Raw genomic sequence first — 15,124 nt, forward strand, 5'->3', positions numbered from 1 at the left:
TCCCGCTGAGTTGGGTATCTAATTTTTAATTAAATTTATATTTTTTTTTCAGTGCTCAGATCAAATATTATCATACTGTAACTCATAAAAATGTATACAAAATAAATAATAAAAAATAAATTCAGACAAATTCATAAAATATTTAATGTGGACACATTTAAAAGAAACTTACAGATCCGTTGTCAAAATAACTTAAGGAAATGTTAACAAAAACCAAATGGGGTTTTCAAATACCTAAAATGTAATTAGAGTTTATAGAATAATGCAATTTTTCAGATGCTAGAAGCTATAACAGAGCACAAGTTCTCATGATTGTTGCAATCGTTAGTTCAGTAGGCTATGATAAGGTAGGCAGGCAAGAATATAAACTGTTTTATGATATCTACTAAAACCTTAATACTAGCCATTTTAAATCCATTCTCTCAAATTATCCACAAGATATTTTATTTCTAGAAATTAAATTTCTCCAGATTCCTCCCAAATGTATTCTACATCAAAAAGAGTGTTCAATTTGTTCAGTTCAAATGCATATAAGGCTTTTTGAAAAATTATCTGAATTCATACAAAAAAGTTTAAGTTCTGGTAGTAGCACATATATTTAGAACACTAAAAGGGTATGGTGATGCTAAAGTAATTTGCTCATGTTTTTGACCCACTCTGACATAAACAAGAATCCTGTACCATTTTCAGCCTCTTGTTATTTATAGTGTCTCTTTTGAGACACAGTCAAAGACCTGTATCACACAGCCTGGTGTCACCCAGATTTAGATGAAAAAGAAAAAGCTGAAGGCTGCACAGGGGCATCCTTTTTATAACGTCTTTTTTCCTCCAAAAGAGGCTGTTGGAGATGCATGTAAACCAAGCAGATAGCACATATATGTCAATCAACACTGAGGAGGCATATGCAGGACATGCCAACTTCATATTAAAAGAATTGTTTGATAAAGGGTTTTTTGGGCTATATTTGAAAACAAGGAAATGCAGGATGGTTACTGCCTCTCATTACTCAATTTTACTTTGGGGAATATTATTGAAGAGCAATAATTTTAACAATACAAAGGAGAAGCAGCTTTCTGCAACACAATGTTTATAAATTACAACAGAAGTGTACCTCTTGATAAAAGACTTCCTAAATTTTTTCTATGTTTCTTAAGAGAAAAATTCTTAAAGAGTTTGCATGCTTTGAGATAGCAATTATTCTATAACTAGCAGTTATTCTCAAGAAAAAATGCTTTTATCTAGATTCAGCTATTTGGTTTTATTCAGTTTCAGCTATTTAGAGAAATGTTTTATTGAGTTTACAAATAATGACTCTCAATATTCTATTTCCATTTCCCTTTCCATAGCATAAATCATCTGGCCTAGGCATGTCATTATGACTATAGTTTACGTGATGCAACATGACAGTTAAGATGTACTGTGGTAATTTGAGTGCTTTCAGTGTTATTGTAGTATCAAAAATTTATATGGTTCAGTTATTAAGGCAAATTGCTTCATTCATACAGCGATATCTGACAGTAACCACAAAGGACCTCCAAATTACAGTGAAAAAATATCTTCCACATTCAAATAATTTGTGCATATTCCTACCATTATTTCGCTCACTGACTAGAAACAAGACGAAATTCTGTCTGGAAAAGTATCAGTTCATATTTCAGGGTAAGTTCACCAGACATGGAATATTATAGAAGAAACTCTCCCTCACCCAGCTAAGTAAGCCTGACTCTCTTTAACAATTTATAAGCCATGAACAGGATGCCCAATTCTTCGGAATGATGCCATTTAGTTTCAACATGCTCACTTACCTTCTGTCATGTTAATTTTCAGCCAACAGGAAAAAATAAATAAATAAGAGGTTGAGTAGCCTGAAGTGACTACAGAGGAAAAATGTGCTCAAATACATCAGTGTTAGTGCTTCTCCTAAGTTTTAGCATAATTGGGGTTACAGTAAATGGAAAGCTGTTAAGCTTTCTTCACATTTAAGACTCAGTCAGTGCTCAATTCTACTCTGGAAAAAATGAGATGTTCATGAAGGTATTGTAGATTTGGTACTAACCTGCAGGGCATGAATAAGTGTGTACATGCACACTTGGGTACGTGTAAACTTAAATACACGTATTAGAACTGTCACAAAGCTCACAACAGCATTTTCTGAGCTACAGGCCACAGAACTCCCCACACACAAGTTTCCTGACAAACATTAAAGTTTTGTAACACACCCCCACAACATCTGATACACAACCTGCATCTCTGAAAAGGAGATGAGGGAACTGGTTTTCAAAGCAGAGGACAAGGTGGGAAGAGAACAAGCCAAGCTGAACCACACACCAGCTAATTCCTTCAAAAACCAATGCTGAGAACTATCTGAACTTCTCCAACACCTGACAGCAGGAGACCAAAGAGTGCCCTAGGTTAAAGATACTTAGTTAATTTTCTCTACCTAACTCTTTGCCTCAAAAGGATACTCCACACAGGTGATTCCTTTCTGCTTGCAATTTTGCTGGTCAAATAGCTACCCAAATTAATCCTCCCCAGGTTCCACCCCCCTTCAAAGCCTTACCTTTTTTCTCAATAAATCAAATTAGCATTTAGGCAGGTACCAGCTGCACTTACTTTGTTGCCCAAGTAAGAACCCGGTGCACTCCAATAGTAAATCTGTGGCAACACTTTTTGCACAACCACGTTGCTGACGCTAAGCTGCTGATGCCCATCAAATCTCTTTTGTGTGGGGATAACTGTGATGAGACCTGGTAAGTCACTCAGATACCAACCATTCATGTCTTCTATCTACAATGATAGGAAAATAAATAAATAAATAAACCCCACATTACAATAAGAATCAGGACATCAATCATTTCAGAAGTCATGCTCATTCGTCCATTTTTTAAAAAACTGATTAGGTTTAATAGCAGTGCAGGAACTAAGGAAAACACAAAGCAGAAACAGCAAACATTTATTATTATATGTGACTGGGAGTTATAACTTCAGAATTTGAAGTAACTGCAAGTATTTGCATTCTGTGCTTCATGGTCCAGAGCAAGAAAGAAATTCTATCATACAAACATATGTGCAAGAATATATATAAATATTATGCAACTTCTCAGTAAATAATATCACTCACACACTGTACAGAAGATGAGCTGACAAATGGATATACATTTTCTGATTGCTGTAGGCAGGATAATTTATAATAATTTTCAATTCTAAAACTTTACAACTTACAAGTTCAAATTTACTTTTTATACTTTTATACTTTTTTGGTGATGGAAAGCACCAGAACTTCAATTTCTGAAATCCCATAACTAGAAATAAATCATCAGAGAAGAGCACGCTATTCATACAAGGATGGCTTCTGGAGCCTGGACTCAAACAGAACAATAAATGAGCTCAGCCATGGAATGGAAAATTTCCCAGTTGCTGGCATGTAAATAAGAACACTAAACATATATGATATTATTTGCAGACTTCCAGCATAACAATATGGCCAAAATCAGGAGCTAGTAGACCTGGAACACATTTTCCAAATTCGATCAACAGGCATGAATATGGAGCATACATCCATTTCAGTGGAATCAGTGTCTGAGCTTTGAGAACTAATTTACAGTTTAGAGTATATTTGCAGGCTAAAGACATTTTTCTACAGTACAAGTAAGAATAGTAGGTTCATCTCCCTCTCACATCCTTTCCTAGGAATGCAGCATACAAAAGAAATGCATTCAAAATTCCCCCTGCAAGGCATTTCTTTTTTTTACTTAAGCTGTGTGTTGTACATTCAGTGTTTTGAAATTCTTAATTATTTCAAGTCTAAAAATTTAATAATTACCTGGAAAAGAGGTTGCCCTATGGATATGGCGCATTTAACTCAGGAGTGGTTATGTATGCACAGTCCAGGACTGTGTTTATGCATATGGCTTTATTTTTTATTGTTATAGGTTCTTTTGTGCTTTTCACTGTTCTCACAGCATTTCAGAACCTTCTCACGAAGAAGCAAGATAAAGCTTAAAAGTGTTTTCTTTTGGAAAAATGAAAAATATTATAGAATTGTAGAACCTAGAGTAATAGAATAATAGCTCCAGTTGGAAGTGACCCACAAGGAACATGAAATCATGTGGGGCATAAAGAACATGCACGATTTTCTAATAAGCAGGAACCTGCTGACAATGGTCAGTGACAACACACAAAAACACAAAAGCAACGACATGTAGTAGTATGGTATGATTTTTCTTACACTTCTGTAAGTAAAGTGAGAGTGTGTGCAGATGTTTGTTTTCCCAGAGCAGAAACATTCCTCACAGCCTTCGGGATTATTTTGCTGAAGATTGAAGAAACCTGGTTTGCAATGATCACAGTTTTCTCCTTCAACATGTTCCTGAAAAGGCACATTAGAGTATTACTTCAGTTGTCATAGATGAGAATTAGAGATCTCTGGCTTTCTGCTCTTCAAGAGGATTCTAAAGACATTAATAGAAAAGACTTTCTTATTTGCAAATGTTAGTAGCAAACCCTTTACACAATAAAAGGTACTATGTGGATGCATATAAAAAACAGGAAATAAAAAGAGTTGTCATTTTTCTTCTCTATAAATGGGCATACTTTATTTCAAGGAATAATCTAATCTATATCCTTTACACTTGAGAGTTTCAGAGGGGAAGGAAGTATGGCATAATGTTACAACATAAACAACTTCAGTATTTAGGTAGGGCTGATAAAATGCATACATATCCAACTGATGCAAACTATAGGTACAGAGCAGTAGTCATACTAACCACTCAGAGTATCAGTTTTTCAGAGGTCTACAATTAATAGCCGAATTCAGGATAAATACAAGTGCTAAAAGGGCTGCACTACTTTCCATAACTACCTGTGTTTGCCAGTCATGCAGCCACATTTGCAAACTCCTCCACTGCAGAAAGACAGGCACTAAATATACATGAGCTATTCTAAACTTAGTATTTGGTAATTATATTTTTCATAGAAAGCTTATGTTTTGCATTAAATCCTACTATCTTACACTATAAATCAATTTGTCCTATAGGCAAAATTAAAGCTGGGTTTTCTACAAAGAGTGTGTTGCAGGAGGCTCACAATATGGTGCTGGCTTAGTAATCCAGTATTTTGCCCAACATAGCTCAGAAAATTCTTCTCCTTTCAGAAGTATTATGCACAGTCTCTTTAACCCTGGAGACAGCACTCTGTGGTATGCACACAGGCCCGAACCGTTGGCTCTACATCAGCACAGAATGAACACATTATAAAAAGCCTGCCTACGCTGTGTAGTCTAGGATAGCTCAAAATACACAGATCTAAAGTAAATTCACTGAAAGCCATTTGATAGCCTCCTGGTTAAGATGTAGCAAAGATGGAAAAAGCAGGACAAAGCGGGTGGTGGTATGGGGAGAAAGGATGGCACACACAAATGAGAAAATAGAGACAGTGCGTGGGAAGGGGCAAGGACAGGCAAAAAAGGGAGATACAACGAAAATGTTATATGGTTTTCACCACTAATTATACAGTAACAAAATGAGTAGCAAAATATCTTTGCTCTGTCTCTACTTCTGTGCTCTATCTATGCTCCCCTTCAATAACATCATACAGACTAGTAAACAAACCACAAATATCTTTAATACAACTCAAGGTTATCAGTCAATTACATTTAACTTCAACATCTCATTAATCTCAAGATTGGCATTTTTACACTTGCACCAGAAATGTCAGGATTAATCAATGCATGTTACTGCCACAGGTATGTCAAAATCAACTGGTTACTCATGCTTCATGTAAAAAATAATGTGGGCAAAATCTGCACACAGCAAAACTCTCACTCATTATTTAAGAAACTAGAATTATGAACACTGGTCCCAAAAGTTTCACACTGTGTTGATGTGCTTAATGAGTGCAGAGTGGGAAGGGGAAAATAAAAAGAGAGCTGCAAAGCAAAAGTATGTGTTTAAATGCAAAGTTGCCCACTCTGCAGTCACAAACGTCATCTGTGAGTAAAACCTGTAGAATTCTATTGAATAGGAAGCAAATTCAGTACAGAATAGATAAATAAAACTCAAGAGTTGAAAAGGAGATCTAACCTATCCTTCAGCAAATAAAATAATGTTTCTGCAGCCCCATGTGTTTCTCAATTTTTTCAGTCCAGTATTAAACTATTCAAAGATGAGACTTTGACCACATACCTTCAAAAAGTTGCAATAATCAGCAAAAACAGGCATTTATAGTTGCCCCCCTTTTGTATTTCAGTTTACTCTAGTTAATGTGGTAAGGATAACAATCCAATGCCCACTTAGTTGCATATTGCTGCTTACAGTTAGAACAGCTTTTCAGCAATTTCCTTACAAGAAAACTATCTTTAGCAAATTTACAGCCCATCATAGATAATTGAAAGATGTGATTAAAAGAAGGGAAGCATTTTTCCTCAGACCTGCTATTAACGAGACATCCCACTTTCTTCTTCATATGGAGCATAACTAATCTGATGATTTCAGTGTCCCTTTGACCATATTCTGCTTTGATTTGAATTGGAAGATTGCTTGTGAAAATAAATGTGTTTGTATCCATATCTCAGCTATCTACAAAAGGTACCATTTTTCTCCCACAAACACGTTAAAAGGGATTGGAGGACCACAAAGAAGACAAAAGATGAACACTGAGGGAACAGTGCACATAATGAGAACTCTCTGGGATAGGAACAATTATTTCTATTCCTTTTTTGTTCATTTTGGTCTGATTGCACTAACAGGTCAGTTTGGCTTTATGCAAATAATATCATAAGAATCATTAAGCAGTAGTTATCTGGTATTTAGCATAATACACCTTCATCAAAGCTCCATTTCAAGCCAGAACATAGCAAAAGCACCCTTTTATGGTCTTCTAGACTTGATGGCTAAGTAATTAAAAATATGATATGGATGATTTTATTTCTGACAGAGAGCACGGTACATAAAGTGAGGGTAAGGTTAATTCTCTGAGTTGATTTCAGTGCTATTCCACTGTCAAACCAGAGCTTTATGTGTCCACAGCATGAGACTGAAGCGCTTTTTGTACATTTCTGTATTTAAGGATGTCATGTAAGCGTTTTGAAATTCTCATTTGCGACTACTTCTGTTAATTAAATTTTGGAAGGAAATTCCCACAAGTACAGTGCAGAAAAATTGATACACAGTACAGTAAACTGTCCTTTGGGCATATTCATGGTCACTTACTAGATTGTGATTTAGGAAGCACAACCATTTCTAAAGGTTTCTGATAGCTAGGTATTTTATAGATGGAAGCAAGTGCCTTAAAATGTTTTTTGTTTCAATATAATATTGAGATATATTTTGATGGAGGTACACAGTGGCACACTTTGGAAAACTGTCTTAAATTTTCTTCCTAGAAATTAAGAAATACATCCTAAAGAAAGGATAGATTTTGATTTTTTAAACCTGTAAGTGATTTCTAAAGAGCCCTCCCAAAGCAGGAAAGAATGCCATATATCCTTAATAACTACTACAAAAAGGCAACTTTCTTTTTTTAATAGATCATCAGTTCACTTCATTTTCTCTTTTCGAAGTCAAACTAACAGGTTAGTTTTAGAATCCACAATACTGTAAATATATAGTTTCTGAGTAGACAAGGATAGAGTTTGAAAAAAATGATTCACAGTCTTCATAAGTATCCCTTCAAAACAGATTTCTAAGGACTTGTACAACTGGCTGCAGGCTCCTTGGTAAATATGTTGATTGCAGTGAGTTCTGAGATGACACAAGACAATCTAAGATTTTATAGGACCAAGAAGTGTTCTGTGAGAAGTGGCTAACATAGATAATAACACAGCTAGGTAGAAGAGTGGAATAATGTTGTATGATAAAGGAGCATTAACTGCAATCTTTCAGTATCATTGGTATCTTTCTATGGCTCAGAAGAATTTGACAGCCATACCTTGCAGATGCAGGGACCTATGCAGGGGTCATCATTTTCACTGCCCTCAAGGGAGCAGTTGCAGGGCAGGCACTCAGGATATCCTGTGTAACCCAAGGCACATCGATTGCAGCTTTCTCCTGCATAGCCAGTCTTGCAGTGACAGAAACCAGGCAACATATCTAGGGGAAGAGGGAGAAAAAATGCAATAGATTTAATTTGTCATTATTATTGTCAAATATGTGCGTTAAGAGTGCTCAAAGCAACACCTTTGGTAGGTTAACAAAGGGGTGTTTACTGCTGCTCACACCAGCACCTATTTAACTCAGAGTCATCTGAGGGACAGGCTAGAATGAACAATGTAAGAATAGGGCAAGTACACAGTGATTTGAATTCTGAGTTTCCAGAAATCTGTATATTAGAAATCTTGAAAATGGAAACATATCCCTACTTCCTTGCATCTAGCAGTCCCTGAAAACCTTCTCTCCATTAATTCATCTAAAGGTTTTTTAACATGCTTTTACTTTCCAAATCCATATGGCTCCCTAGCAGGGAGTTCCACATTTAGCCTTGTAGAGTGTGAAAGAAAACACTGATGTGTGTTAAATCTCTGTTTATTGCCATCTAATTGTCATATCACAGAAAAGAGCAAGCAACCACTCACTCTATCTGTGTCATCTGTGATTTCAGTATACCTCCATCATATCCTCCATGACATTTTGATTTCATTTGCCACAAACTCCTATCAATATCTCTACACAAAAACTGCTTGGTGTAGCCAAAAACCTCTGTTGTCCTTCTCTGCACTGTTTCCAGTTCTAATAAATTATTTAAGAAGGGAATGCATAGTGTAGACTGGTTTGATTGGTTTTTCTGATGATTTTTTCAGTTGTTTTTTTAAAAAACAGTGATATTTCCTAATGCCCTGTTCATGTTTTTGACTACTGCTGAGACAGAACAGAGTTGACAGACCTGAGGCACAGTCTGAGGTAATTTCAAGAGCTGTTTCACAACTAGTAGTGCCTAATCCAGGAATCACTGTAATCACTGCACAAGTAGAACTTCTTTTCTCAGTGTTCTACTTTTCCTTCATAATCGCTACAAAAATTCATCATTTATTTTATTACCCAGCCGCTAACTATCTTGAGATCCTTCTGAACATTTTGCAGTTCTTTCATTTTTCTATGCTGAAAGATTTTGTACTTGCTAACTTTGTCACCTGCCTACTCATCCCTTCTCCAGGTTAAATATGAATATTTTCAACAGTTCATATTGATCATCACTGTGAAAATGGTCCATTTATTCTTTTAACCAAGTACTAAAGCCATGAAAGAACCTTTTCTCCTTATTCTATTACACTTTCTTTTGTGGATTTTGGTAAAAGATCTTGTCAAAACCTTTTGAAAATCAAAATACAATATTAATCAAATGAGCCTTTGTTCACACATTCATTTAATCTTTCAAACAGATTCATAAGGCAGACTGTCCTTTACATAAAATCCCTGGTCTTGAGTTTTGCCCATTTTTGCCACATTTCAGAAATGATAAAAATTATTTATTGTAGTTCTAGTGATTTGCTTGGAACAGAAACCAGATCTTCTGATTCTAGTTTCCTGGTACCCTCTGTCTTTCATTTGGATTAAGAGTCTATTTAATATTCATGTCTGTTTTAAAAAATACTATAAGCTATATTTAATGCCTCAAGTTACTCAATTTTCAACTATTCAACTCTTCCTTAAGCCATGGATAAATATGCTATGTGCCTGACAATTTTTTATTCTGCATTTATCAGCTTGCCTTAAACCTGAAACTTCTGTTTGAGGCTGTTCTTCTGAATTGTCCCCATGAAAAAAGACTCCCAGGTGGGAAATTCCCTGAGCTATTCTATTCACTATTAAAAAGAACTAATATAGCTTTTCTGCTGTGTCCCTTTCTTTCTTGAGATGTCCATTTATAACTTGATTACATCTAACCCATATTTAACTCCCACTGTATTTGAATCTTTAGCACTCCGTTTGATTCTGATTTATCTGAGTAAGTACTTCTTAGCAGAATCTAAGTATTCAGCAAATTATTCCTTAAAATATGTGTATTTATTATTAAGAGTATGACTTTCTGGAATCTGTAACAGTTTATATTCTTTTCTATTATCCTCAGTTGGAAATAACTTCTGATTTTCAGTGAGTTTCTTTTTATTGTTTAAATAGATGTATCTTTTTTTTTTTTTTAGCTTAATTGCATTGCTTGAATAATTCTGAACCAGAGAAATGCATCTTCTCTGAATGTCTGACATGTAGTCTATAAACCCTAAGCTTGCCATTAGCAATCCTGGATTGTTCATTTTTATTTTCCTTTTATAGGTTTCCCTGTTTTGATTAAGTTGTTTTTCAGGGAGGCTTTCTCATTCCTACAAGAATGTTGAATTTGACTGCCCTTCAGGAGGAGAGTTTTAAAACAGTCCCTCATGCATAAATCCAGAGGTGCTTCTCCTTTTTATAGCTTCTCTAACTAGCTATTTGAAGAAGCAGCCACCTACAGGAGTTTTAAATTATATTATCTGTTAATCTATACAGAGGTGAAATTCAATCTGTCTACTCTAACCTTGCAGCCTCTTTGATCTCCTGTAGCACATCATAATGACTGTCACCTTCTTGATCTATCCTAATTATATACAGAATTTCAGTGCATGAAATTTCTGTTACTTACTGTCTCAAAGTGATGTGCTCCATGGGTTTTGATGCCTTTGGCTCAGCTGATTCTCAAATTTCTGAGTTACTCTCCTCTCAAACAGCTACCATCAAGGCCCCACAGCACAGCAGGCCACAATCTCTTGTAATCTGGGTCAATGCATCCTAACTGGACAATCTGGAACAGAGAAACTTTTGTTCCTTCCAGATGAAAATACTCAGCTATACTCCAGGGTTCAGCAGTAAAAGACATAGGCAAGTCTACTCTAGAAGTGAACCCATCTCATTTGAAAGCTTCAGGAACTCATACCTCACAAATCAAGTCTCAGCAAGCTCAAATTCAATTAAATGTCTCAGTATGGAACTCCCAAATATTCATTCAAATCTACAGTCTCTCCTCCATTGCCCACTCTGTCCCTTTATTTTTAGTTCCCCAACAAGAACCATCCCTTCTCCTCCTCTTCCTTTCTATGCAGTTAAGGAAAAGAGACCATATTGAAAACTCTACTGTTACCAGCCCAGCCTCATTCTTATACAGCATACACAGGTACGGATAACCTCAGCACACCACTTGGCAAGAGAGAGGAAGGCAGGAGACTGCTACCTGTCATATATCCTTCCAGCTCTCGTGCTTTTTGATACAGTTAGTCTGTGTACTTAATTTGGCTCCACACCTTCTTTCATTTACAGCTCTTGTGAGATCTCAGCTCTCCCTGTGTTACACAGTGTGTAAATTCCTCTGTGTCCCACTGGTAATTTTTGATGAGGCTGCTGTAGTGCATATGTAATGTATATTATGTCAACAGGCTAACCACATTCCAATTTAGGGCACATGCTTCAGGTCTGTCTCTTGTTTTTGTTATAATTAATTGCTATTTCAGAAGAAGGACATCTTTGGCTTTTGGTCGATGACTTCATAGGTCTTGTTTGAATGGGGCTTTATTTGATTAAGCTGTTATTCCTTGTTTTCTCCCTGAATATTATCAGTTTCTGTCCGGTCTTTCAGCAAAGAGAAGCTTTGAAAGTGCATTCTAGAGGATGAGTCATTTTGAAATATGAGTTTTACCAGTTAGTTTTTACTAGCCCAGCAGTCTTTCAAAACTGCACAAAAATAAATGCATTGAAAAGCATGCACCAGACCCGTAAAAAACCTGCGATCCTAGACTGGCCTCTTGTCATTTTCACTCCTGTTCAAGAGTGTATATATTTCAAAAATTATTTCATGAAAGTCAGTGGGAACGCTTGCTAAGCAAACCACTCCAAAGCCTGTATAAAGATTGAGATGTCTGGATCTTACTCAACCTAAAATGTCTGAGGAAGTTGTTCAGCAAAAATAAACATCTGTCATTGGGATTATATTGTACATAAAGAAGCAAAAGGGGTAAAAAGGCAGCATGTCCTTAAGACTGAGCCACTAAACTCTGCCAGGTTCCAAACCTCCCAGTTCTTGCAGGTGCTTAAAAGCCAAGTAAAATGGCTATTTGTTAAAATCTAGCCTTTAGAGATTGAAACAACAGTACTGATTCACTGAGAAAGCCCTAAATACTGGAATACAGAGTAGTTCTAAATGGCTGGATCTACACTTCTGTATGGAAAACTGCAATATCAGCAATGGTCAAGTTTAGCTACTATTAGGATGAATTGAACACAGGTGGAAAAGTTCAGTGTTAAAATTACTGCCTTTCAGTTACAAAACCTAGAGGCTTTGTCATCACTTTATTTTATCACCCTATGATTGATCCTAAGCTTCTCTTTTTTATATTGCTCACAAACATATGATATAGGATTGCTATAAAAGAACATTTAAAAAGCATTCTTGAAGATTCAAACAAGCTAGAATAATCATCATAACGTTTGATTTTAGAATATTGACTGAGGCACAGGAGGATAAAGTTATACTGTGCTGATCAAAATGGAAATCACAAATACTTAATATGGCTAATATACAACAACACTTCTTTCTTTCCTGAAACAATGAATGCTATATTATAAAGTGGCTTCTCTATGTCCTCCTCTTATCTAGCAAAACCTGATTATGACTACAGGATGCAGTCATTTAAATCCTCTTGATGCATTTCATCAATGCACAAGTTATTATAGTATTTGCTACAATTTCACATTTTAATTGCTGCTTACCTACTGTACTCAAGAACACAGACTGTACAGCCTCCAGCTTAATTTTACTTGAGAACTGTTCACAGTCACTCTATATCCCCAGTGATATTCCTTACTATCATATTTCCGTTTCAGTTTAATATCTTCTACTTTCTCAAAGCATTTACATAGCACATATTTTAAAAGCATATTCCCATCCTACACCAAGCAAACAATTAATCCTCAAACAACCAGCCAGCAACTCTGGAGATGCATTTCAACCCACCCAGAGTGTTCATTCTGGTTCACTGGTGAATAGATAGATTCCTTCAGACAGACCATGCTTTCCAGCTTTTCCTTTATGAACACTCACCAGTGCTTCAAATCCAACTGCTGCCCAGGGTGAGCAGTACACAGTAAAAAGAATTGTATCAGTGCACCAAATACAAATGTGAGAGGGGAAAAAAAGGATGAAGTTATCTGCTTTCAGGATAGTTTTATGCTAAAAATTATAGCAGACTCACTCTTGATTCTAAAACAACCTCCTATGTTATCATACAGATATTTTCTTAAAATAAGTATTAGAAAGGCGTTTCCTTTCAACAGGCATTATTGTGCCTTTTCTTGGTGAATAAGGCATTACAGTCACAAATATAAGACTGGTTCAAGAACTATAAACAAACATAATGTGCAAGAAGTAAACAGTTTTCCCAATGTGTTGGAGCCTTATTTAGTATAAGAACTAAAAAAAAGGCAAATAAACAGTAAGGACAAAGAGCACAGAACAAGACCATTGTATGCAAAATGGCTATGATGCCCAGATATATGTAGAGCTGGCTTATTTTTGTTGTTGTGGTCCTAAAATAGATAAATAGTAAGACAGATATCAAAATTGTCCTCTGGCCACTGTCTAGACAGTGTAAAGTGTCCACTTCTCACCAGACTTCCAAGACTGGGCAGAACACAGACAACTGGTCCCAAGAACAAAAGCATGGACGACTTTGGGGAGGGAATTCCACCTATGATGGCATTTACCTAAACAACAATTATGCCTGTCAAACATGAGAATAAATATTTTAAACACAAAGAATAAGCTCTACAGTGAATAAACCGGGAACAGAAGACATCAATGGGTTTGAAAAGGAATAAAAGAAAAAAATTACTTAGTGTGTTACAAACAGCTGATTCACCAGAGATCAAGAATACTCCAACATGCTCAAAAGCAGACCTCTAATCAATTGCAGCACTATGACTTAAGTTTCAGGAAGATGAGGAGAAGCTGGTTACAGCCAAGACAGAAGAGATGAGAGTTTTCATTTTATGAAGAGAACAAGAGAGGTCTTTGGTTCTTGGGGCTGAAGAAACTGAAGACAGGAAGCTTCTTTGAATGCCTGGGGCCAGATATGCAGGACTGGCTACTTGCACTAAAAGTAAAAGGAGGTAAAATAGAAAAAGATATTCCAATTCTGGAGATGTAATCTTCAAGATGTTAGCATGACATGTTTCTTGATTTTCTATAAAGACACGTATTCTAAAAGGGAATATGCTTTTTAATGATTCAAACAGGAGTTTAATTCTCTTCCTAGAGAGCTTCAGAAAAGATGCAAGAGAAGAATTGGCTAGAAAGAAGATCAGAGCACTAAAAAGGCAGAAGGAGTCATAGGAAGGTGTCAAAGCACGGTACCACCTTGTCAGATTCAGAAAGTGTAAGCAGATTTAGAAAGCAACTATGAGATGGTTTAGATCTGTTGAATGCTTAGAGGCATAAGACATTGTGAGAGCTCCTAAGGACACCATTACTGACAATCAAACAAGATGGAAAAATGTCTCTATCTTTTTGCTTTCCTCTTCTTGTGAGAGAGGAGCTGTCAGCCTGTTAAGTGCTGATCAGCTGCCAGGCCCCAGGAGGATGACCCACACCAGGGGCCAGCAAAAAAGGTGTGAAAAGAAAGCTGCAAAAGTGACAGGAATGAGAGACCGAGCCACTGTGTAACATGCAAGTGGGACATCACATTTTTTTGAATTAATCATTCCCCATCTCAAAATGACATTCTGAGAGGTTCCTTTGTTGCATTGTCTGTCATCTGTAACCTGTTTAATCTCACCCACAGGTTTGGTATAGGCATTGCAGAATCTTGCTGTGATTTTGCCAGCCTTGGGATTCATCCTCTTTTCTGCTCAGACTGTCTCTCACATCACTACAGGCGATACACTGCACTGGGTATCCATGGCCAGGTGCTGGCAGTGGGGAGGGGGCTGCAGGGCAGCCTCCCTGAGGAAAAGGACAGGGCTGCTCTGTGCCAGGCACAGCCATCTCCAGTAGGCCACAGAGCTAAGCCCCTCAGCCAGCCAGATCAGAGAATGGAGAAGGGGAAGGAGTGGGAGGAGAAGCTCCAGGTGCCAGATCAGATTTACCCATACAGCCCCTAGAGAAAACC

At 36.7% G+C, this 15,124-nt stretch overlaps 1 protein-coding gene across 7 annotated transcripts in view; it reads right to left on the reverse strand.

The window, feature by feature from the left end:
• Positions 1–15,124, reverse strand: part of LAMA2 (laminin subunit alpha 2) — a 342,287-nt gene that overhangs the window by 193,585 nt on the left and 133,578 nt on the right. For all 7 annotated transcript variants that reach the window (XM_085055980.1, XM_085055978.1, XM_085055977.1 and 4 more), the window contains exons 10-12: positions 7,927–8,087; positions 4,229–4,369; positions 2,614–2,787 (exon numbers count right to left, since the gene is read on the reverse strand). In XM_085055980.1, coding sequence (XP_084912106.1) covers positions 2,614–2,787; positions 4,229–4,369; positions 7,927–8,087 — 476 coding nt within the window. The remainder of the gene's footprint in view (positions 1–2,613; positions 2,788–4,228; positions 4,370–7,926; positions 8,088–15,124) is intronic.

This window comes from Lichenostomus cassidix, chromosome 3 (assembly GCF_008360975.1).
Source record: "Lichenostomus cassidix isolate B80296 chromosome 3, HeHo_3.0, whole genome shotgun sequence".
In the NCBI taxonomy this organism is placed as follows: Eukaryota; Metazoa; Chordata; class Aves; order Passeriformes; family Meliphagidae; genus Lichenostomus; species Lichenostomus cassidix.